This window comes from Drosophila mojavensis, unplaced genomic scaffold, assembly GCF_018153725.1.
Source record: "Drosophila mojavensis isolate 15081-1352.22 unplaced genomic scaffold, ASM1815372v1 contig_80, whole genome shotgun sequence".
NCBI lineage: Eukaryota > Metazoa > Arthropoda > Insecta > Diptera > Drosophilidae > Drosophila > Drosophila mojavensis.
In genome coordinates, this window is record NW_025318906.1 from 9,722,307 (window position 1) to 9,747,636 (window position 25,330).

The 25,330-nt window shown below is 39.4% G+C and overlaps 1 protein-coding gene across 3 annotated transcripts; it reads left to right on the top strand.

Moving 5' to 3' along the window:
- Positions 1-244: 244 nt before the first annotated feature.
- LOC6579301 (protein N-terminal asparagine amidohydrolase) lies at positions 245-25,162 on the top strand. Of its 3 annotated transcripts, none has more exons than XM_015163580.3 (5): positions 245-464; positions 23,705-24,076; positions 24,149-24,331; positions 24,408-24,616; positions 24,706-25,162. In XM_015163580.3, the coding sequence occupies exons 2-5, from the start codon at positions 23,824-23,826 to the stop codon at positions 24,991-24,993; spliced, it is 933 nt and encodes a 310-aa protein (XP_015019066.1). In that variant the 5' UTR covers positions 245-464; positions 23,705-23,823; the 3' UTR covers positions 24,994-25,162. The 3 variants fall into 3 exon arrangements, with proteins under 3 accessions (XP_015019066.1, XP_015019067.1, XP_002005197.1); XM_015163581.3 differs by lacking the exon at positions 245-464 and adding an exon at positions 3,263-3,371; XM_002005161.4 differs by lacking the exon at positions 245-464 and adding an exon at positions 6,952-7,315.
- Positions 25,163-25,330: the final 168 nt, after the last annotated feature.

Genomic DNA, 25,330 nt, shown 5'->3' on the forward strand with positions numbered 1-25,330 from the left:
TCTGTATCTTGCTGTTATTGGGCAGCGATATAATTGTTTAACAATGGAATTTTTAGTTCTGGTACTTTCTATCACTAACAATACCATGTGGTTACTGATTCTATGTCAATGGTAGAAATTTGAAGAGTTTGGTGGTCCAAATAAATCGCGATATTGCTGTATTGCAGCAAAATATTTGTGCTCAATTGTGCGTCTGTTAACGTAGCATTAATTCTTTGCTTTATCGACCGACCACCACAGTCCGCGTGACAGCAACAGCTGTTTTATAATTATTACGCTACGGTCACACAGTGCCGAACTGGACTATATACCGTGATATTGCAGCTAACAAATAAAAATTAGCTAAACAAGTAAATATAACTAACTATGAGCTTAAAATACAAATTCTAACAACTGAGTGCAAAGTGCGTATGTCAATATATATAAACATAAAACAGTGATAAGTGTGATATGCAAAAATACAGGTGAGTAATGCCGCCACTCAAAACCAAACAATAACAAAGCCTGCAGTAGCATTGTTTTCGATTTGCCATAAACTGCTTAACCCTTGATTAATGTACTATATTTATTCTTTGAGTGAGTATATGCGTGTATGTGTGCGTGTGGTGTCATTTCCCCAAAGATCACAGCTATTTTATAATTGTAAATTTCGAGGGTGTGCGGCAGCTGTCTTCGCCTCTGTTGCGTGCCGTTGCCTGTGCTCATTAACCAAAATTTTATTGCTTAAGCAGAAATTGTAATTTGTAATGCGTTGTTAATTAAACCAAAAGGGCGCACAGCCATTGACTTTGTCTTGCCGATGTGGGCCACCAAAATAACACACTCACGCACACATATAAAGAACCAAAAACCGAAAACCTAAAATTTGTATTTAATGAATCCATTTCGCCGCGTTCAGCTACAGCGTCTATCGGCGCCGCATCAATGCAACGGTAATAGAAGTGAGAAAGAGAGAGAGAGAAAAGCATATTCGCCTTAACGAAGCTTAAATACCCTTGATATTTAAGGACTTCGGCGAGTTGTTGATTAAATATAACTAAACTTGTTTCTTTATTGGGAAAATTTAGCATAGTGATATAAATCGAAGTTAGTATAAATTTAAGGATACCCTAGAAACTTTTTAGTTGTGATTGAAGCATATAATCATATGCAATCTGAAGCATTTTAAGTCTTAGCTGATGCCAATAAAGATGAAATCATCTCTTCTATCACGATGCACATATTGCTTCACGAACTCGTAATATCTCCTTTGTAAGCGTATTTAAGGTAGGCATTCAATTGCAGCTTAGACCGGACCAGACCAGGCCAAAACCTAGACCCAGACCAAGACCGAGACCATGCAGTCAATTTGGCGCAAATCTTCTGAGCCGCAGGCAAGTTGATCTTGGGAAAAGTAAATAGGAGAAAATCTAAGAGCCCTCCGCGCCCCCACGCCCCCACGCCAAACGGAAAACTTAATGAATCTTTTGTGTGGGTTCGCTGCAGTTGCTGCCGCTAAATTAAATCGAACGTTCGGCGCGCAATCGCGCCAAATCGAAAAGCAGAAAAAATGCCAGCTAGAGTCGAAAAGACACGCAGCCGCATTAAATTGGCCTGAAGCGTCCATTGTTGGGGGCTACTTACGGTGCTGGCCATGGGATCTGGGCCTCTTCATTAAAACGCTTGACCAAAGCTAGTCAAAGATGGAGAGAGAGAGAGAGAGAGAGAGGTAGATAGAGTTGACTGTGTAGCATCTTCTTTGAGGTTCAAAGCTGAGGTTCAAGTGCGTGAGATATGCATTATTTATCTAAGCAATTTTAACTCAATATTGCTGTTGTTGTTGTTGTTGCTGCTGTTATTATCACTTCCTGGTTGCTTGATAGAGAAATTGTTGCTTGACTATTTGGGACACATTTTTTGTATTTTTTTTTTGCCTGCCGGTTGCACGTGCCAACCTTTTTGGCCCAAAACCTCTGGCTCAACTGATTGAACGATTTGGCAAGGCAAGAGAAAGATGGGGAAGATCATCTTCAACTTGGCCAAAGTTGATGAGGTGCAAATTGTGGCTGCCATGAAATTGCAAATCAACACATGCCAAACCATTCCATCTACTTGGCTCAGCGTTTCCCCCTGTCCCCACCCGCTTGGCTTTGGCCTTGCATTTCATTCAAAATTGTTTACTCAACTCGCGAAAATTGCAAATCGAATTTGGATTTTCGCGCTGACTGGCTAACTGGCTGACTAGCTGTCTTCTTGCCTGCATGGTTGATTTGTTTTTGCGGTTGCTTGCTAAACCACACAGCAGCAACAGCAGCAACGGCAGCGGCGGCGGCAGCAGCAGCAGCAGCAGCCGCAATAAGCGCCTCAATTTCGAGCGCGCCCTTTAACAAGCGTTTAGACTGCAGCTCAGCTCCGCCTCCATCTACAAAGTCTCAACTGCGCCACCTCGTGACCCGTTCCCAGTGCCCAAAATTGATGTGGCTGCCGCTGCTGCTGCTGTTGCAGTTATTGTTGCTGTTGTTGTTGTTGCTGCTGCTGCTGCTGTGGTTGTTGCTTTGTAATCGCTTTAGAACCAAGAAGTAAAAGCAAATCAGACCCCCCCATAGACCCGACACGCAAGCGCCCTGCATTTACATATTTTTGCCTGCATTTGAACTCTGAACCAAGCCGAAGCCCAGCTCAATAACTGCAACGGCGAGGCGTTCAACTGAACGAACTGTGCCAGCAACAACAACAACAGCAACAGCAACAAACAGCAGCAGCTGCGTCAACTGTAAAACGGAAATGCTGCGGCTTGTCACTGTAGAGGAAAACCCTTTGCTTCAATTAACACTATTGAACTTGACTTGAGCGCTATAAACTACACACACAAACACGCGTTTGCGCACACACATTAAAATACTTGCAAACACTCTATCTCATGTTGTCACTCACTTTTGCTCTCCCACAGGGCAATTCTCTGGTCCTTTCTCTTACCATATCTCACACATAATTTGAGGAGAGTATTCTCTCTGTCTTTCTTTCTTACTCTTTTTATCTATATTTGTGTCTCTTGCCCTCTTCACGGACCGTTTCTTCTTATATTCTGATTTCGTGTCTCCGCTTTTGTCTCAGATCTCTCTTCCTTGTACTTTCGTTCATTCCCTTTCTCTGACTACCTCTCTAAGATTCGTATCTCTTTTTCGCTGTCTCACTCTTCAAAACGAACTTCCTTTGTCGCTTAGTAGACTGCGCATTACTTATCCAAATTTCCCATTTTTAATCTGACAAATTTGAAAGTGTATTAACTGTTATCAAAATACAAACATGGTTATTTTATAATAAAATTCCTATTGGCACAATATATACGATTTTTATTCAAGATTAAGACGGTTAAACAATTTTTATACATTGTAAGTTTGTTTTTGTGAAATATATCAATATATTATTATTTGAAGGCTTTCCACTCAACATCCTAATACATACCCGTTTTCTATATAGAAAGTAAGCTCTTTAGACTTAGACTAAAATTTCCTTAGTCCTCATTTCCAACTCATATCAATCTAACTCCCTTTCTCTAACTCTCATGCTCAATTTGTCTACGTCTAGTCGTTTAGCTAATGTTTGCTCTTCTATGTGATTCTCATCAAGTTGAGTAAATCTTGATATATACAGATATTGTATTAATTTCTCTAAAGTCATAGCTTGACACCCATTTCTAGGAAAACACGCACACACACAATCATACACTCATTATAATTCTCGAACAATTAGCAATTGGCAATCAAGAATAAGAACTTCCGGTCGGTCAGCGTATTTTGTTTCTCTTATTTGTTGCCTCATTGAACGAGTTAAATATTATTTTTTATGAATGAATGAAAATCTTGTCATCATGGAGCAGCCGCATCATCGTTTGCTCTGTTCCCCCTTTGGCTCTACCCCCCCCCCTTTTTCGCTATATATACATATGTATATCACGCGCTGCGCCCCATCATTCGCGTCCAATTAGCGCAATCAAGTGGATGCTGCGCCACCAAATGCTGTAAAGTTCGCCCCGCCCGCTCGCCTCGCTCCGCCAAGGCATGTAAAATGTAAAAAATCTACGCAAAAGTTCACAGCTTGATAAGATTAATTGACTGCATTAATAGTAAGATTGTCTCTCTCCCTCCCACTCGCTCCTCCCTCTTTCTATGTGTCTCTGTGTATGTTTCTGTTTCTGCAGTCAATTTCAAATACATTTGCAATTTGTCAAATTTAGGTAGCGAGCAGATAAATTAATTTCGGCATCGATTTGATCGCTTGTCTTTGGCCAAAGCCAAAAGTGTCTGCTGCCAAGCTGCCTCCTGCCTGGCTGGCTGCCTCATTTGGTTGCATGCAACCGCCGCGCAGCAGCCGAGGCAGACGCTGGCCCTGGTCCCCGGCCACACATTGTAAATGTGCTTTAATGACCATTGGTCAGCAAATCTCATTTTTTGTGTCGTTGCTTTTGTGCCTGAACATGCTGAACATGGACCGCCTGCTGACACACACACACACATCCGCACACACACACACCTCTCTCGTTGCCAAATAGTAGTTCGTAAGTTGTACCTGCCCCGTAACTAAAATAATGACCACTGTCCACATGCTGCACATTTGCACATATTTTGCGCATTTTCCCATTTTCCTTACCAATTTTATCGCCATCTCTATCAATCTGACCACCTATCCCTCCCTCTCTCTCTCTCACTTTCAACACCCAAAGTTTACACTTGACTTTTCTCCAAGTTGGTCGTCAGCTGAAAAATGGGATTACAAATTGCGCACATTTGTCTAATTAAATCCCTGCTCCAATAACGAGATCTTAGATTACAATCTCACAGCGGTGCGTAATGGGCATTTTGGACTTTGGTCAGTTGGAGCTCTGCTCCCTCTCTCTCGCTCTTGGAGCATCTCTGATAAAGTTGGCAATTGTTCAGATGGCTGCCAAAGTGCTTAAATTTTGATTAGTTTCCTGGGGCGGGCAATTCAAATTTAAAGTAGCTGTCGGATAATAGCTGATGAGTTTTTAGATAGAATATAAAATATAACAGGGAAAGTAGTATAGAGAGATGTATTAAGTATATGTATATGCCATCAAAAAGAATTTGTATATAATTTGAAGAATTATTCCAAGTTGAAGAAAAAACTATTTAGATAGAACTAATTTTAGATAACATTTTATATAGGAAATTACGTATATATTTGAAGCCAAATTTCTACTCAAAGTTTATGATATAACATATTTTAAATAGATGCAAACATATTTTAATAAGTCTTTGCTTACAAATTATATAGCAGAAAAGTATGGTTTTATTTTTTTCTCTACAGATATATCAATATATCAATTAAAGCTTTACGTAACTTCAAATGACAGGCCATGCAAATTGCTTTTAAATCGCTTGCAATTCCCAATAAGTTTTTCTAATCGAGTCAGTTTCGTTGAATGTTACGTCAAGAGCTCCGTTAAGATTTAATTAAGGTAATTTGACCAAATCTTATGACTTGCAAAATGAACTAGTTCCTTAGTTAATATTCAGTGTGGTGTTTCATATATCATTTGATTATTCTATGTACTTGCTCGATTATTCTAAGGCTTAATTTATTGCACTTTTGTCGAGTTCTTATAAGCTATAAACTCTATAGCTTGATGAGTTTTAGAGTGTAGTGGCTCAATGATATAGTATGAATCTATTTCAAAATTGAATAAGGGTCTTATTATTTCAAGCTATTAATATTCATATTTAGAGACCAAAGAAGTTTTTTATTGTACATAAATTGTTTATTTATAGCGAGATTTGTAATACAAATAATTCAACCCTTTGCCGCTCTCACACAGTACTCCAACATTTTAGTCCATTTCAATATCATATAAAGTCGATTGATAAATTATGAACCCCCCTGCCTTTGCTCTACACATTTCTGCTGCCTTCTCACATAATTCTCGAATAGGGGCTTTCGTGTTGGTTTTAAGTGGCCCGTTGTCTGGCACATAAAATGTTTGCTGCTGACCAATTAGAGCTCTGTGAGTGGCCAACGTGGCTGCTGGCCAAATGCAACCCCCAGCTGGACGAATGACCGCAGACAACAACAGTAACAATAACAACAGCAACGACAGCAAGCACAACTGCACTGCACCAGCATCTAATAAAATTAAGCAAAAACAACACACGAAGTGTATAAAATAAAAAAATAATAAGCCAAGGCGTACTCAGCTCAAACTCAACGAACACAAAATGACTCCAACGAGCCGAAGTCGTTCGCTATCAGTTGTCTGTTCAGATTTCCACTCAATTTGCGCTTAGTTCACTCAACTGATAAGAGCACGTGTTGCTGCATCAGCCATCTCTGTCGCACATGCATGTCCATGCAGTCCGAAGAGACAAGCTCTAAGCGCCAGGCTTCCTTTATGCTGGCTTTACACTCAGCTGGCGAGGTTGCCAGATAGCTGAAAATGTTGGACTTAGGTTTAGAGAATTTTTCATATATTTCTAAAAGTTAAATTTTGTTACTTGGATAGCTTGCATTTGTAAAATGATTTTAAAAATTAAATAAATTATTTATCAACTTGTTAAGTGGCAGCACCACGCGCTCTCTTTATTTACATTTACAAATTTCAATTCGCTTTACATTTAACTGTTTCTTTACATTTTCGAAGCTCGCCGGCAAAGGCTTGTGCATTAGTGTGCGATAGCAACAGGCGCATGCTAAAGCATAAGCCCGAACGAGAGAGCAGAAGAGTGTGTAAGCGCGTGAGCAATTGAGCGCGTGTGCTTAAGTCACGGACCAAGAGAGCGCGTTTGAGCGTAGGAGAGCGCAGCTGTGGCTGCATGAGTTACTTTGTGTTGTTGCCGGCGACAGCAAGCATGCGCTCTCTGTCTGACCAGTTGGTTGGGAGGTAGCAATAGTAGCAGCAGCAGCAGCAGCAACGACTACGACGCCGACGCCAATTCGACTTAGTTTTGAGCTTCAGTCACAGCCTCAAGACGCAGCGATTCAGTCCGGTTTTTGGAGCCCATGAACGTTGAGCGCGACACGCGGATTACAGCAAGAGTTGAGTTATTCTACTACTACTGTAGTTGTTGTTATTATTGTTGTTCTTGTCGCCGTTGAAGTTTGTTGTTGCCTTCGGCTGAAAAAATTCGCAATTCCCTCCACAAATATCCGAGTGCGTCGCACAGTGAGAAAATTAAATAGCCGTCGGCTCATGCACAAAAGTGCATTAGCTGTGTGAATTTTAAAGAATACCATATAAAAACAAAAAAAACAGTAAACAGATGCAGCTCAATAAATCTTATCTATGATCAAAAGTGCCCATAACTGAGAACTGGAAACGAACGTAAGTGTTGAGCATAATACAAAAATATGCGCCATCTATTTTGGTTTCCCATTTGAGAGATAAGCCAGCTTCTTCCTTTAGAAAAATTGAAAGTGAGCTCGAAACGCATATTCGGATCTGATTTTGAATTCAGTTGCTCAGTTTTCGTTCGATTTCTTATCGCTATACGAACCAAAAAAAAAAAAAACGATCATAAAAAATTTATTTTAAAAGTCTTTGCTTTTTGAATCAGTCTTCGCTCTCGCCACTGATAAGCGAACATACGTTGTATATTCATAAATCTGCTTGCGGCATTGATTAGGTTTTTGTTTTTATACATTTTTTTTATTTTGGAACGGGATGCTGCATACATATATATATTTTTCATATTGAATATTTGTTTAGATTACGCGTTTGGGGCTTTCCCAATGCCCCTTAGAGAATCAGTTTTCAATATTAATAATGCTTGCCACAAAAGCCGCTGGCAGCGTACAGCGAAATCATGTAGAAGTGATTAAATTAATTAATGATATAGACACTGCGCAATAATGTCCACGCACACACACACGCAAAGTGAGAGAGAAGATACCAGAGTTTGCCTTCTATCGTACCCATGCCCCATGCACCATTCCATTCCTTGCCCATGCCATGCTGCATCTGCCTCTCTTCCTGCGATGTGGCATGGCACCGCATGATGCTCTGTGGCCGATGCTCCTTTTGGCTTTCTCGAAGCTCGGAGGCGCATTGATCGTTGTCTTAACTTGTCGTACACGATGTCTTATACGTGTAGCAACAATTTATTTCACTGACCGATCCACTCGCAATCGATCGACGATCGCCGCATCGCCGCATCGCATCGGTAACAGCGACGATCAATCAGGCAGAGTTGGCTAACCCTAACTATGATCAATATTAGTTAGTCTAAAAATAATACAAGCGCATAAGACACAGTCTGTCTATCTAACTACGAAAATCCTTTAAATCATAAAAACTGATAGTTCAACAGATCATAAAATAAAATTATAATGCTACAAGATAAACCATATATGAAATATGTGACAGTAGATTTTGGCATTAAAGTGTGTTATTTTCAAAAGATTTATATGGGAAGCTATTCTGTATATAAATTAACGATAAATTGTAAATTGTACTAAAAATACATTTGCAGTTCATAAAATATAGTTGTATAAAGAAATCATGCTTTAAATAACTAAATATGAAATATGTTGCACTTGAATTTGGTGTAAGATTGTAAGAAAAAGATTTATATTATTTATCGTTGAAGCACTTGAAAAGATCAATAGATTGTCTAAGTAGATCATAGACTATAACCATAGAATTTAATGTTTTCAATACTAATATTTATTATATATATATTGCCTTTATATATATAGTCAATTGTAGTCGATCTATGGAAAACTTCGAAAAGATCAGCTTGATTAGGTTGTTATTATAAATGAAAATAAAATCTCACTTTTCAGTAGTCTTTTGAAACATTTGCCTAGTCATAGCCACATTCCACTGTATATTATGCATATTATTCATATTACATTAATTACTTTTCTTATGCATATTCAAGATCTTCGTTCTTATTCTTCTTTTCAGTTCCATTTCATATTTTATTTTATTTTTTCTTGAATGTTTTTTTAAATTCATTTGCCAATTTCCTTACTAACAAAATTATAGTATTACTGTACTTGTATTGTACTATTTATTTCTTAAAATCATCAAAAATTATTTATAATACATGTAAATAATATTATTTATATACAATATATTAAGGTTTATCAGTATTGTTATTTATTGTAGAGGCTTTAATTTATAAATTTTGTTGATTCATATATATGAATCAAACGAAAATTGATAAATTTTATATAATAAATAATATATAGAAATATATATTTGATTATCAGTCAAGAAAGTGCCTCTTTTTTTTTCAAAATTATATATGGGTGCTTACTATATAGCTCATATACAATTTATATATTGTCTGTATATACCTGCTCATTAGATTTTTCGATGATTCATTGATGTATATATATAGGTTAGATATAGATGCATAGATAATATGATAGCTGTTAATATGAAACTTTTGAATAATATATACTGGCTGATATTGGCAGATACAGACCTTGACAAATAGGTCTATATAAAATTGAAGAGTCATTTCCAAAAAAGTATATTCATATGGAGATATATCTGCTATGCTATCATATATTCAAATATCCCTCTATATGCTATATACCTACAGATAGAGATATATATATCTTTCTGTCTCTATCTATATAGATATATGTACATCTTATATGTCACATAATTTTGTACAGTAAAACTCCATTAAGTGAAGCTGAGCAACACCATTTGACTCGCACTTTGGTTGTTTGGGATTTGTGTTTTATTTTTATGACTTGTTCGTAATTAGTTTTTACTTTAGTCTACATTTATATGTATTTCAAAGATGTTTTATGGTGCAGCTGCCCTCAGCGCGTAGGGTTTAAGCTTTTCAGTGTTTTATGTGCCGCCAGAGATGAAGATGCTATTAAATCTGTGTGAGTAACTGTGTTTACCTTTCTATGTGTTGATTTTTTTGCCTTTTTTTTTTTTTTTTTTTTTTGCCTGCTTTTCTTGTTGCCTTTCTGTCTTCTTTGCTACTAATATCTGTGTCCAAAGTGCTAATTGAAGCATCTCTAGTCTCCGGCGGGTCAAAGAAGTCAAAGTTCTTTGGTTTTCTGTGCTTTGTTTATGTGTTCAGAGTGAGGTGGATACAAAGTGAGAGAGAGAGATGGAGAGAGGTTGTTATGTCTATTCAACTGACTGACGACAAGTGCCTAGCATATACACCTCTTTCAGGTAAACTGTCAAGCTGCAGTTTGTTGTCGGGCCATGTTTACAGTCTTCGATGTTGAATTAATTAAACTAACTTGCAATCCAGACACCCACACCCACACCCGGATACACACGCACACTCACCCACTTGAGTCTTGCCTCTGCACCTCAATTTGTACTTTTCAAAAGCAAAATCTGCCTCCTAGTCGAAATTGCTCAAATGTAACCCGAGGCCATTGACTGACCTGCCCGCAAGACAGTAGCAAAAGGTGGACGAGCAGCAGCTTCCACTCATCAGTTGTCCTGGCGTATATGTTGAATATATGTGTGTATATATGTATGTGTGTAGATTTTTGAGAAAAGTGGAGCCATTTAATTTGGGCTCAAGCATAAAATTTTATGCTGAGCCAGACAGCAATTTGTTTCTTGATGGCTTCAATTAAAACTCGACAAGTGCAGCTTCAATTTTATTCCTTTCATTTGATTTTCATAATTTCATTGAATTTTGTATGCCCTTAGATCAAGTACGTGTTAATTATAATAAATATTTCTATATTATATATATATAAATATTACTTTTTTTTTATTATTGTGCATAGTCCATTTTAAGTAGATAAATCTTATATATATTTATTCAAAAATGGCAGCTCAAATGAAATTTAATTTCCTGCATATGTATCAGAGGTCAGTTTCTGTTGTGTAAAAGCTCATCAGCTTAGTCCTGCCTCCTGCTCGCCTCCTGCTCGCCTTGTGTTGGAGGCGCAGACAAAGTGTTGTTGGTTGGCCATTGATTGGAATATTCATTGAATAGTTTTTAAGCTGATTTATATGCCATTGTGTGCTCTTGCTGCTGCTGCTCCTGCTGCTGCTGCTGCTCCTTCTGCTCGTGCTGCTGCTGTCGACAATTTAATAAATATTTAATTTCAATGCTCTGGTCAACGCTTTGCTTCTAAATCCGCAGACACATAAAAGATTCAATCAAGCGAAGACATGGCATGCACCTTCATCCTGCTGCAGATGATGATGATGATGTTGCACTCAGTTATTATTAATAATAACGAGTACACACACACACACACTCACACGCACGTACACACACACTCAAGAGTTGCCGACATCGTTGTCGTAATTTGCAAAACGCACAATCGCTTCCTATAAATCAAGAGAGCGCAGGAGGAGAGTTGAGCTATAGCTAAACCTGTTGCCCTCTCCCTCCCACATACACTCTCTTTCTCCTTCTCTCTCTCTGTTTGCGATGCGACCTATTCAGATCAAATGGAGCAGCCTTACGTTCGCCATAATTCACCTGGCATATCATAAATGTATTCACTATTCACTATTCACAGACTTTTGTCAGTGAATGCACCCAAATCCAAAGCCACAGACGTCAACTGCTATCAATCTCTCCGTTTAAGCAGAGCTCCAGCTCTAGCTCTAGCTTCAAGTCTTCTATTCGTACTCCTACTGCTGCTATCCGTTCCCCTCTTTTCCCCTCCCCCTCCACAGATTGGCTCTGTACCGCTCAAAGGAAAGCGACCGTCGCAATAGATCGCACATTGCAGATAGAGGCGTGCCTGCCACTCGACTCTCTGCACAGTGGGTAGGGGCGGTGGCGGGGACAGGTGAGCACCACTGCAGTTAGGCAAGGGGAGATGAATGAAAACTAACAAAAGCGTTACGTTTCTGTGCGAATTCAACGAAATTCTTATACTCTTCAAAAGAGCTGTTCAAACAAACAGTCAAGTTTCTATTTTATTTATTTTAAGAAAAAAAATCTCATCTGAAGGTCTTATAGATAATATTACTTTTAATAAATTGGTCTATGTGATTCTCATTTTAATTAGTTAATTATTCTGTTATTATTTCACGTCTCTGTCCTTCCAATGTGACTTAACTTTTTGATGCTCTGTGGCTCTAAGAGCCTCTGTGAGAGAGAGAAAGAGAAATTGATGTAAAGAGGAACCAGAGGGATACAGTTCTCTGTCTCCTTTATTTGCTCTCGCTCACTATCTCCATCCCTGTCTATCTTTCATAATCTGTCTAGCTATTTCTATCTCTATCTCACCCTCTATCTCTCTCTCTCTCGTTAGCTTCCTTTTTACGCTTTCTCTCCCTTTCTCTCTTACTCGTTCTCTCTTCATATTCTTATTGTCCTTCCCCATTTTCGATTAGAGTATACAAAAACTCATAGAAAAAGGAATAAGAAAAGAGGGAAAATTCAAACAATGCCCTGCAATTTTATCCACAAAGGATGGAACGCAGCAGCGCGTACGACTTTGGAGATGCTGAATGCAGTGCGCAGATCTTAGCTTTTAGCTCTCAGCTCTCGGCTCGCAGCTCGCTGCTCTCAGCATTTGGCAGTTGGCAGTTGGCAGTTCGCATTTTGCAAATAGCGATTCGCTGTTTGAGGTTGGCATTGGGCATTTTCGTGGTGCGCCTTTAGGCAGTGTTATTCAGTTGTTGTTATAAATTATAGTGCCGCATGCATTGCAATGAATATGGCTGTTGCTGTGAGGCGGTCGCCATAGAGTGAAAACTTGGGCGGCTATAAAAACAACAACAGCAACAAAAACACAAACCACAGACGCCCCCGCACGTAGCGTAATCCAAAAAAAAAAAAAACAAAAAAAGAGAGGAGAAAAAATACTGACTCCTCCTCGACGACGCTGCGGCTGTGGTAAAATATTTTACAGTGTACCGCTATAAAATTTGGTATTCCAAGACGCCACACACTACACAGATGAGGTTGTGTTGGAGGCTGAGCATCTGAGGAGGAGGCTGAGGAGGCGCAGGAGGCCGAGGCTGCAGCTCAGATAGGGGCAGAGGTAGAGGCTCTGTAGCCGGCTGAGGGTGGAGAGGAGGCGGACACTGTTGGAAGAGGCTGAGTTGTAGGCTGTGGGGCTGCCATTACCACGTTGTAGGCATGTTGTAAATGCCAGTCGAACTGCTGTGCATGTTGTTTCGTGTGTGTGTGTATGTGTATGTGTGTGTGTTTGTTGTCTTGGCCATAAAAACAAAAATGAGCCCACGTTTAACATGGCGCATTTTCATTTGCTGGCGGCGCATCAGACAACAAATAAAAAACCGAGAAAAAAAACCGACTGCAAAAGAAAACCAACATCAAATCGCCTCGCGAAATCTGAACAACTATTGCCCCACTTTATGCTCATTAGAAAAGTGTTTTGATTTTTATTATTATTACCCGAATTATTTAATTGCTCTGAAATTGCTACAACTTTGGAGCGAAAGGAAATTTGTATGGGCGTGAAAGGTTTAAGGTTTAAGGCTGCCTTGAAAAAAGACTTTTGGATTGTCTGTGGAGTTTATTGAAAGTGGAGCTGAGCCGATGATCTCTTGATGATTTCATTTGAGCTAAGAACTCTTTTATACTTTGTTATATTATTTTAAAATGTTTCTTTCTGTTGTTTGCTTATATGGAATAGCCCAGCTTAACTTTTACCTTTTACAATTACCATGTGTTCCTTGTGGCTGAAATGTTTTATATGCTCATAACAATATATTATGCGAAATTGGAATAGAATTCATTATCTTGAAAGGGTTCCTTATTAAGATAATATAGGCTATAAACAAATCCCTCTAGTAAACTTTGTTTTCTATCAAGTGATATTCTAGCTATTATGCAACAGTTTTGTTATATTTCCAGAGTGTTCACATAAGATCTACCCAAACATAATTCATTATAATATTTGCATTCATGAATTATAATATGCTATATTTATCTAATTCACTTTCGAATATCACACACTAACTATGCTGAAAATTTCAGTTAAATTTATGGTCGTTGAATAGTTCCAATAATAGCTGCTATAGGTTGCTCAAGTCTTGGGACGCAACCAGTTGCAGTAGACGTTTAGCTTCCAAATGCCAAATGCAGCGTGTGACAATATTTGATGAGACCAACAGCCCACGCGATGTGTATTTGGAGTGTGTGGTGGTTGGGGGTTGTGGGGTGCTGTTCGACAGGGGCCAGCAGATGGCAGACAAACAAAGCGCCGCAGTTGTCAAGTCGCAACTGCAGCAACAACAACAACAACAACAACAACAAGCAGCAAAGACAAATGCGACTCTGTGCTATGCTAATTACTGGACATGACGGCAGCGAGCGCTTTTGGAATCGGCAGCAGGCAGCCGCAGCAACAACAGCAACAACAACAACAACAACAACAACAACAGCAATGAACAACCTACAACAACCACAGCATACAACGAACGTCGCACCATTGTGAACAAAAGGCGCAAAACGTTTTTACGCACACTCTACATACACACACACAAACAACACACTCACACACACACATACATACACTGACACATATAGTAAAGTCAGCATTTGCATTTGCATAAGCAGCCATAAACTTAGCAACCAAACAACAACAACAACAACCCAAACCTTGTGCGATCGTTGTTGTTTATGGAAAGATATGTACTATGTGTACTTAGCGCGTTGTTTTTCTATATGCAAAACCTTTTTATTTTGTCTCCTTTCTTAGTATTGGTGTGTGTTTTGTTTTTTGTTTTTTGTGTAACTCTGAAATTTGCGCTTGTAAAAGCGAATTTCCTTATTTAGCGCCAGAGAAAACGAAAAACTCTTGTGAATGCCCGAAAATGGTGTTTTAAATGCTTGTAATATCATCTGTAATGTCAAGATGATCTTTTTTAGTAGAAACGGAATTGTATATGTATACTGAAAACAAAGCAGTTAGCCAGTACATACTATACTATGTATAAGTATATCAAAGCGTTTCTCATAACAAGATACTAAAGGCTTTCTATCAGATTCTGAAAGAAAATTCCAGAAAGAAGGCAAGTTACGAATGTTTATATTGAACGACTAGACAGCATATAAACAAATGATCCAACTATAGACTAAACAATCTTCAATTCATATCAAATGTGTAGTGTAGGTCTAGTAATAGACACCTCTCATTAATGATAATAATATCCAGACTACAATCACATCAGCAAATTTAAACAACAAATATCCGGTATCAAATTCCAGACAAAGTCTGTGAAAACTTTATGAGAAAAATAGCAGTAAAAAAGTCATAATGGCTTGCAGTTCCTAATTGATAGTTATAATTCCTATAATTATAGCCAACTAACAGATATTTATGAATGCTTTAGAAATTCAATCGATATGATATATTTCTAAATGGTATACCTAATATTATACATATATGATAAATGTACATAACTATAGGTATTTTGTTTCATAATATTCCATTTTCAATGGACTTCGATTATATCTGGAAACATTATAAAATAAAGCTTGCTCTAATGTATAATAATTAAGGAATGAATAGATCATCTGAATTGCTAATCGTACATCTTTAACTAATTTCTAGATATTTACATCAATTTAGACATATATACAGATATATGTGTATATATATAAATAATATATAAATCGATCGTCGCTGTTCTAATTAAGTAACCAGCGACGATTATTGGATCGCTCGTTTCGCATTAATTTTGCTCAGATTGATGAGAGAGAGAAAGAGAAGAAGAGAGAGAGAATGTATAATGAATATTTCACGTACCGCACATCATTAATCATCGGGCGGACGGGCTGTGGCCGTAATTGAAGATCTTTCAATTGGCCTCATCGAGCTGCGGGTGAGCATTAGCTAATGCCACCGCCCTCTGCCACAAATTGCACGAAATTCAATTCTAATTAGAGCTCATTCAATAAGCCGTCAACGAGTCTTGAAACCAGTTTTAATTGTTTCGCGATGCTCAGCCGATGCTTGGGCCAACTGAAGAGAAGTTGGCCACAAATGTCGTCAATTGCAATTTCTAGTTTTGCAATAACAAATTTTATGGAGTTCAACACGAAATCGAAACTTTCGTTTGTTTTGTTTTGTTTTCCAGGTAGCCAGGTAGAAATGCAGCCGGAGCCTCACGGTATTTGCGTGCCTTAGCAAAATTGAATGGAAGTCAATTGGCAGTCACGTTTAATACTCCTTCTATAGATAGGCGAGCGTTCGATCCTCCGGTCCTCTGGTCAAATTAAATTGTCAGTTGCTCGAGCCAAAAACAAAACAATAACAATGCAACAACTACAAAAAAAAGAAAAAGAGTTAGGCTTTGTAAGGAGTTTCCTTTGGGGTTTCGAAATGTTTGAAAATGTTTTTCCACAATTTCCCCCAAAAAATTTAACCAAGTAGTTCACAAATTTTTTTTATGGCCATGAAATGTGTACAAAACAATGACAACGACAACTGCTGCAACTGACAACAGCAGCAGCAACTGACAACAACAACAATAACAGCAACAACTGACATCGGCAGAGGACAAAACGAAAATCACGAACCCGGAAGCTGCCTCAACTTTTGTCGCTGTTTTCTTTCGTTCTCGCTCTCTGTCAATCTCTCTCTTTCTCTTTTCTTACTCTCTCTCTCTCCTTCACTCCTTATCTCTTATTATCTGTCTCTCTGGCTGTATTTGCACTGCTCTCTTTCTCTCTTACTCTCTGTGTTCCCTTTTAAGCTTTCCCAATCTGCTAGGGAGGTTTCTATTGTATCTTTATATGTATGTGTTCCATATTCCTAACTATCTTTAAATATAATCAAGATATCCTTCTGAATTTACTGAATTCAGTACTTAATTAAAATTTAGTCTAATCGTACTAATTGCAATTTAAATAAATTTAAAATAATATATATTATTATTATTATAATTCTTATGGATGACTCTACAGAAAGTATTTTCATATACATTATTATGTATCTATTAGTATTATAATATAGTATTAAGATATGATATATGAAATTATTATATATATTTGTTTAAAATATTATATATGAGTTATAAAACATTTCTTTCCATAAAGTACCAAAATAATAAATAAATATCCCAGAGTACTCAAAAGTAGTTAAACCAAATCAAAAAGTACTGCTTCTTCCCTGCTTCTTCCCTTCTTGGTATGAGCACCTATACTCATTGTACAACCCTCGTTGAGCTCTGCTGTTTTGCTGGCTTTGTGCCTGCGATTCTTAGTACAGGGTATTACATGTGCGCCGCTTTTGTTGTTATTGCTGTTGTTGTTGCTTGTTTTTGTCTTCAATTTCTTCATTTTCGAGGCAAACCAAACCGCCCACCGACACCGCATGGCGAAATTTCCGCTGAAGATCAGCTGAATGGAGCAGCAGGAGCCGGGAGGAGGGAGCTCAGGCCCCAAAAGCAGAGAACCGGTCGCTCGTTCGTTCGTTCGTTCGTTTGGTCGGTCGGTCGGTTGGTCGAAAATTTGTTCGCGCTTGTTGACAATTGTCGTGTAAGGGCCCATAAAGAATTTGAAATGTGCAGCGCGCATGTTCAGCTGGACAATGGGGACAATGGACAGATGGGAGAGAGCAGTTGGAGCTGAAGTTGTAGTTGTAGTTGTAGTTGTAGCTGGAGTTGGAGTAGCAGAGGGACAACGGCAGCTGAGGCAGTCAGATCAGCGGCAGTTTGGGTGTAGAACATGACGCTTGGCCAACGGCAGCCGCATTGTATGTCCGGCTCTGGTGTAAATTACTTTAGCACAAGCAGCAACGAGTGCCACAAAGATGAGCCATTCATTCGAATAGCCAGTTGGCAGTTGCTGGAGTTATCCAGTTGTGGCAGGTTACAGAGTGGCAGCGTGGCAGCCTGGCAGAGTGGCAGAGTGGCACTGCGGCTGTGGCAGCGACTCGTCAAAGCGGCAATCAATCATGCGGCCAAGTGGCGGCCAAGAATGCTGATGCCAACTAAATGGAACCTGTTCCGATTGGTCCTCGAGTCAGGTCTAGTCTGGCGGCAGAGGCAACGGCAGCGGCAGCAGCGGCGTAATGCCATAGTTTATAATACCCAGTAAATAGAACAAAGGTATAGCTGGGCGTATACTTTAGCTGATTGTTTGAATGTTTGAACTCATCAGAGTTTATATAGGGGGTTCGCCTGATCAGTTTCTGCTATAAAAGAGTTGTTTTTTTATTTTTATTTTTAAGAGCTCTTTAGGTTCTGGTAAAAAGCCTATGGTATTAGTATTAGTATTTTAAAAAATAATATTATATTATATTTCGTTTATATGTTTTTCTTACAGAAAATCTATAAATATAGATTTTAGCCTTTGCATTTTTCCAATATAGCTCATGAACTATAAGAGATATAGCTAGCCAATTCACCTTATAATTTCCTCTACAGCAGTTGTATCATAGGAATATTTCCTTTTTATAGAAGACCCCACACAATTTAAAATAAAAGCTGAATTTGAACAATCACCATTTAATACTAATATGATAATATCATACAGAGAAAATAAAAGTGCATTGGTTATACTAAGAAACTGTTTAATTACAGGGTATTCAACTGGCCCAGCTGTATGTTTCTCCATTATAATTACTGTTTAATTTAATTAATCTATAGTTAATTGAAATTGAGGCTAGTTATAGGGTATATTACAGTCCAATCTGCCGCATTGATTCACTGTACTGTCCACTGTGGCTATCAGTGTTAAATCTACAAGATCATTTTCTCAGCGATGCGCGGCTCGCAAACCCATAATTTGTGATTGTTATAAAGTCGAACGGGCCAATCTCGAGCGAGTGACGGACTGATGGACGGACGAACTGCACCGACCAGTCAATCAGACCAGATCCCCAGGTCCCCAGGTCCGCAGCCGTGGTAATAGACTCGTCGCACGCGTAATGAATTGAAACGTTTCTGATGCTTATGATCTTTTCATATTGCTATTGTTGTTGTTGTTGTTTGTTGTTGTTACTGTTTGTTTGTTGTTGTTGTAACTGCAGCACGTTGTCCATTGGCTGCCATCGATCATTTGTGCATTCAGCTTCAGTTGAATTTCGGCTTAGATACTCCTCTTGGTATCTCCCATTTTACTTTAGCTTCTCAGAACTCAACTCAATGTGGGCCATTGTCTGTCTGTCTGTCTGTTTGTCTGTCTGTTGTCTGTGTGGCTGAGTTCGGCTCTTCACTTGATTTATTTTTGCTTAGCACTGAGCCAAAGCGTTGACAGGCATCGCAGTCACTTGACTGTGATTCCGAGCTGAACTTGGAGGAGGAGGAACATTGTTAGGCATGGGGAGCTGGAAATATAGTTAATGGAAGACAAGGGTAGAAGATATATGGAAAGTAATTGAATGATCCAAAATTAAAATATATAGGGCTGATATGTTAATTAACTGAAATCGGATAATATTCGTATATATTTTATGAACTATTCAACCTGCTGCTGCTTTACTTGAAAATGTATTCTATGCCGCAAGCAAAAGTTTTTCGTGAATTTCATTTAATAACGCTTTGGGCTGCTTGGCCGTGATGTCGAGTCGCAATTGGGCGCATCTCTCATTTGGTTAGCGACTCTCTGGCCACCTAGCGATATCAAATGAGTGGAATCTGTTGAGTTGAAAGCTTGTGGCACGAATTGACTGCCAAGCGATCGAAGCGAATGAGCCAAACGACCGCCCGTCCAGTGGAAACCGTTTTTGGCCAATAGCCCAGCTGATTTTGGCCTTAAGTATTTGATGGCTTATCCAACTGCAATTGTCATGAAAGTAGGCTGAGTCCGTGCTGGATTAGCGGGTATATTTTAAAGTTTACCTATAGCTATAGGTACTTGTATATTATGGAATTGTATGTAGAGCGTGATTAGGGGTATTCCAAAGTAGAGATTTTTAGCTAATGACAACATGGGAGTTATTGTGAATTGAATGGGGATATTCCTTATTTTCTTGTACTTAGAGGATATATAGTCTCAAGGTTTAGTCTGCATTTATATTAGTAGTAGTTCCAGCTGCAATTGTGTTAACAGTAGGGGTATTCCATAAACGTATATTATGAATTTAGAGGAGTATGAATTGCTGTAAAGCTTCAGCTTCAATTGTCATGAGGCAAGGCATGCTCCACCCACTGTCTCAGTGAGTTATTAAAAATCTCCCTCCAGCTATATAGAGTATATAGTGTATATGTGTCTAAGGCTCCGCTCTCGACTGATCTCAAGCCGTCCTTCCTTTTCTTTCGCTCGCCTATCGCGAACTGTCATCATTTTCAAATTATTTCTCGTTGAATATCTAATCAAGATTCATGCATGATCGCGGCTAAATTGCTTCCAGGCTACAACAACAACAACAGCAGCAACAACAGAGGAACAGGCAACAACAATGCATAATGCAACAGGCAGAGCCAAGGCAAGGAACGTGCAACAGGCTGCAACGCTGCAACATGCCCCCAAAAAGTCGAGACACTGCCTTTTGCTTGGCTCACTTGAATTTTTGTTGCTGGGCTGAGATGCTTGCCTAACAATCGAGAGGAGTGTATTAGTTGTATATGCAGTGGATGTTATTTTGGTTACAGCTTGATGTAAAGTTTTAAAGCTAGAATCAGCTAGAAATTGTAGAAGAAGTTACTATTGATCTAAGTTATAGAAGAAATGAAGATAAAGTCTGTCCTCTTGGAAAGAAGACTCTATCATTCATAGTTCAAGTTCTACCCTAAAATTTTAAGATTATTGACATTCCCTTATCATCGATCTTAAATGAGAAATTCTATAACTACATATTACTAGCTATATAAATATTATCTAAGTCTTATATTATCTAAAGCTGGAATCATAGAATTCTGCAGCTGATTCACTGTTGATCTGCTCCCTTTTATGCCCCTCCTCGAGCGAGTATGATGCAGTCGCCCACGCTCAGCTGCAACATTCTTCATTTCTGTTGGCTTTGGGCATTTTTGTTTTATTTTGTTTTCCATTGGCTACTTTTAATAGTGTTGTTATTGTTGGCCGATTTCTGGGGCCCCTCGGTCCAGTTATTGTTGTTTGCTCTGCGGCTCGTGGAATTAGTTTTCTACAATTGTTTGTAAATGCAGCTCAAATATGAATCAGAGACGATGATGCCTTGGCTTGTTTTTCAGTCTCTCAGCTTTTTCTCTGTTTGCACTTGAACTTTAGCTCATCTCATATTATTTGCTTAATTGAAACTAGTCAACGTCTGGTTGACTGTGTAGGTAAAATAAATAAACATATGTAACTCAATTACGCAAAGTGCGCGATTCGCTGTTGACGCGTTCGAGTCCGAGCGCGAGTCCAAGTCCGAATCTTGAGTCCGTGTCGAGTCGAGTCGAGCCGAGTCAATTGCCAACTATTTGACTTCTTATTTGTATTGCAACTTGCGCTTGGGCACAATTGTTAAGCGGGCACAGGGTGTTTTCCTCCAAGTCTTTCCCCTACGTTTTACCTTCAAGTATGTCTTCCTCCTTTCCTCCAGAAATTTCCTGACCACACGTCACTTGCCTTTACTGCACCGCACGACTGACCCCCACCAGGCCTAGGCGACTGAAGAAATGCTACAGCTGCTGCCCTTTATATAGGGCGACTCTTACTCAATCACTAAGTTGCTCTCAAATTTTGAGCTCGGCGCCAGGTAGAGGTCGTTGCAGCCGAGCCTCAAGTGACCAATGAGAACACTCTCAGCTAGCTTCGTTTTACTTAAATATAAATACGAAATGAATACTTAGCTGATCTTCTGTAGTTGGGCAGACGGACAGAGAGACATATAGAGAGACAGCTATACAGACTATATACACGCATAGTTAAGTTTATGTTTATGTTTATGTTTATATGGTTAAAAGCTTGTGTTTATGAATATTTATAATTATTATTACTATTATTATTAGTTTCTTCTGTTCTATAGTTCTCTTAAGGTCTAGGACTTCTACATAATCTGTCTCATTGTCTGGGTATTCCATCTCATACTCATTTTTAGTGGATTTATCATCCGTATGCAGTCCGTCCAGGCGTCTGTCTGTCACTACGTCCGACTCTCTATCCGACCTTCTCTTTGTCTCTCCGTTCATCCCTTCGTATCGGTGTTGAAGCGAGAGACTTGAAACGTTGTGTGTTTGCAAGATCTATTCCTTTCTCTCTATGTATCTCACTCTCTCTCTCTATCTTTCTAACTCTCTCTATCTGTCTCACTCTCTCCCTCTCTCTCTCTCTCTCTCTCTCTCTCTCTCTCTCTCTCTCCATCTCAATCTCACTCTCACCCTATCACTCTCTCCGCCTCCGCCTCCCTCTCTCTCTGTTCCTCTCTCATTCACACCTTCCCCTCTCTCTTCCCCTCCACATCTACGTCTATTTGCCAAGTGTTTGTAAATGACATTTTAATTAAATTATAGAACGTCAATCGGATCGTTAATTTGTTGTTGCTCTCATTGGTCTCATTGCTGTTGTTACTGTTGTTGTTGTTATTGTGGTTGCTCAGCTCAGTAGAGTCACTTAATTGTTATTAACTTTTGTGTGACATTTGTGACTTTTGGTGTTGGCATCAATTGACGCCAGCCGAGAGCTGTGCCACATGCAACGGCTTTCTTCATGTGTGTGTGCGACTCGAACTAATTGTTGACCCAAAGTGTGGCCTCAAAAATTGTTGTTGTTTCTTTTCATTATTAGATTTACAAGCCACCACAGGCAGCCGCTCCCCTCTCTCGCTTCCACACTCTGGACAGACAAACGGAACCAATTTCGTTTATAAAGAATATATATGTTGTATATCAGCGAGAGAAACTGAATAAACGAGCTTAATATATAATATCGCCTGCGGCAACAGCTATGACATTTTTATTTAGCATTGCAAGGGCCAGCCGAAAATTTACGAGCCTGACTCCTGGGAGGGGGCCAGAGGGGAGTGTGTGGAGTGTGGGGACCAGGTGTAGGTAGTGCATTGAGAACGAATTGGCAGCTCTCCGTGAGGCAAAGAAAACGCCCTGCAGCTTGCATACGGCTACCCATATTTTTACATTTATTGTATGTGCTTAGGGAGATAGAAGAGGTAGGAGCTGGGGAGAGTGAGAGAGCGAGAGCGAGAGAGTATGATCATTTTTGTAGGCAGCTTGTAACGCAGCTACTGAGAGTTGATAAAAAAGATGGATATAATCGAATTGTGTATAAATATATAAAGTAAGCTCTACTAAATAATCGCGTTGTTGTTTAGCTATATTTAGAGCTGCGCAGCTAGCTTATTTTATAGCACTTAAAACATATATCGTAACACTAATTTCGAAGTATAGCTGCCATACTATATGGAGGTTATATATATTATATATTAATATTTTTTTCTGAAATTTTCAAAATATATCTGTGGGTATATAATTTAAAATTATCAAAATGAACATACTGGAATTTTCAAAACTTTTATCTGATATGCATATGCAAACTTTTATGCTTTAGAAGAGGTTTCAAGAATATATCCCAACTTGCTCACACATCCACAATCCACTCCACATTTATTTATAATTCATATGCCCCATTAACATTTGTTAGGGTATTCAAACGACACCCAACCTTGGCTAAAAATTCCTGCCAGTGGATTTTCACTGCCTTCAAAAATTATTATCAAGCATGCAAATCTTTTGGCTGCCATCTTCGTGGCGAGCTCGCATCGTAAATTGATTTTTATGCTTCTTGTTGTCTGTGGCACAGAGAGCGAAGAGCGCAGGAAAAAATGAAAATAAAATCTGCATGGAAGAGGAAGAAGATTGTGTTGCAAGTCAAATAATGGCCAATTCCATGCTCTTCTCTTACAGCTGGCTACTGCTACTCGTCTTAAGGGGCCAAGAGAACTCGGCGTAATTGAAATTGAAGCTCTTCGGAGGCGTTAATAACTGAGACTAGAGCGGAGCAGAGACGTTGGATAGCAAGAGCAATGGTGCTAGTGCTGAATGGTGTGCTGCAGGATGACTGCCCCATGGACACGAACAGCCTGTTCCTGCAGCATCCCGTCTACAGAGATTATGCCCAGCAGCTGCACTCCATACAGGCCAAGTCCGTTGGCCCGGTGGGCCTGCTCTATGTGGGCCAGCGGGAGATGGCCGCAGCGGCGCCCCATGACAAGAATATTAACATCATTGGGGCCGATGATGCCACCACCTGTATTATTGTTGTTGTGCGGCATTCAGGTGAGTCGCAGCTGAAATTGAAATGTATAACTAACTAAACTACCCTCGCTTTCTCTACCACTCTCCCGCCAGGCTCTGGTGCTGTTGCCTTGGCGCATTTCGATGGCAGCGGCGTGGATGAAGCTGTCTGCACCATGGTATCACGTGTCCAGGAGCTGGCACTTGGCTATCCCGAGGGACGCATCGAATTGCAGCTAATTGGCGGCTATCGGGACTCGCAGGGCTATGGCGAGGATGTCTTCTATAGCATTATGCGTGAGTAATTAGCACTTCAGTCACAAGTATTGCCAACTCAACTTCTCTCCTCTCTGCCCGTCTCCTTCGTCTTTAGAATCATTCCACAAGCATCATCTTGAAATTGACTTGACGCAGGCCTGCGTGGGCGAGCTGAATACAATGCTACGTGGCGAGATCAATTGCCCGATTATTTATGGCGTTGGCGTCAATATTAAGACTGGCGAAATCTTTCCAGCATCCTTTCCGGATCGAGGACCCGATCGACAGCTGCGCGATGCACGCATCTTTATGGGCTCACAAACGGTAGGGCAACAGGAACGATTGCCATCAATTGATGACAGACAACTTTCATGAATAATTATATTAATTTATTAATCTCTACCTGCCGCCAGGTGCTGGACATCTATGATTCGACGCTTGGCATGCTGCGCATTGGTCCATTCAATTATGATCCGCTGCGCGGCGCCGATCTGTGGCTATCGCAAACAGATGAATTTCTGCTGCAGCATTTGTCCTCCAGCCCAGACGTGGAGCCGCCGCACTTTGCGCCCCAGGTGCGAGCGACCATACGGTTCATACAGGAAAATCAATTTCCAGCTGTCACCGTCTTCAGGGACAATCGACCGCGTTACTTTAGGCGCGACGATGCCACGGGCTGCTGGACTTTGGTTAGATATTAAAGGGATATATATTTTTTAGCAATTAGTTTGTTACGCAAGAGTAGAAAAAACACCAAGTGGAAATGGAAAAAAACAACTATAAACGCGAAAATAGGAAAATTAAAAGAGTTTTCCATCAATATATAAATATATATACATATATCTGTAATAGATCACATAGCTCTCAAAATGTCATGCGGTTGCATTGTCTGTTTTTATTTGTCAATTCACATGTGTACTATATATGTATATATATATATGCATGTGTGTATGTATATATACATATACACCTATATCTGTCTCCTTTAGCTATCTTTAATTTATACTTTATAATCTTTGCCCTGCTTAAACTTTTGCA

Bases quoted from the DNA above. Each gene is read 5' to 3' on its own strand.
- LOC6579301 (XM_015163580.3), top strand. From the start codon at position 23,824: ATGGTGCTAGTGCTGAATGGTGTGCTGCAGGATGACTGCCCCATGGAC. The intron at 24,077-24,148 runs GTGAGTCGCAGC...CTCTCCCGCCAG, and splicing joins TGTTGTTGTGCGGCATTCAG to GCTCTGGTGCTGTTGCCTTG. The intron at 24,332-24,407 runs GTGAGTAATTAG...CTTCGTCTTTAG, and splicing joins TGTCTTCTATAGCATTATGC to AATCATTCCACAAGCATCAT.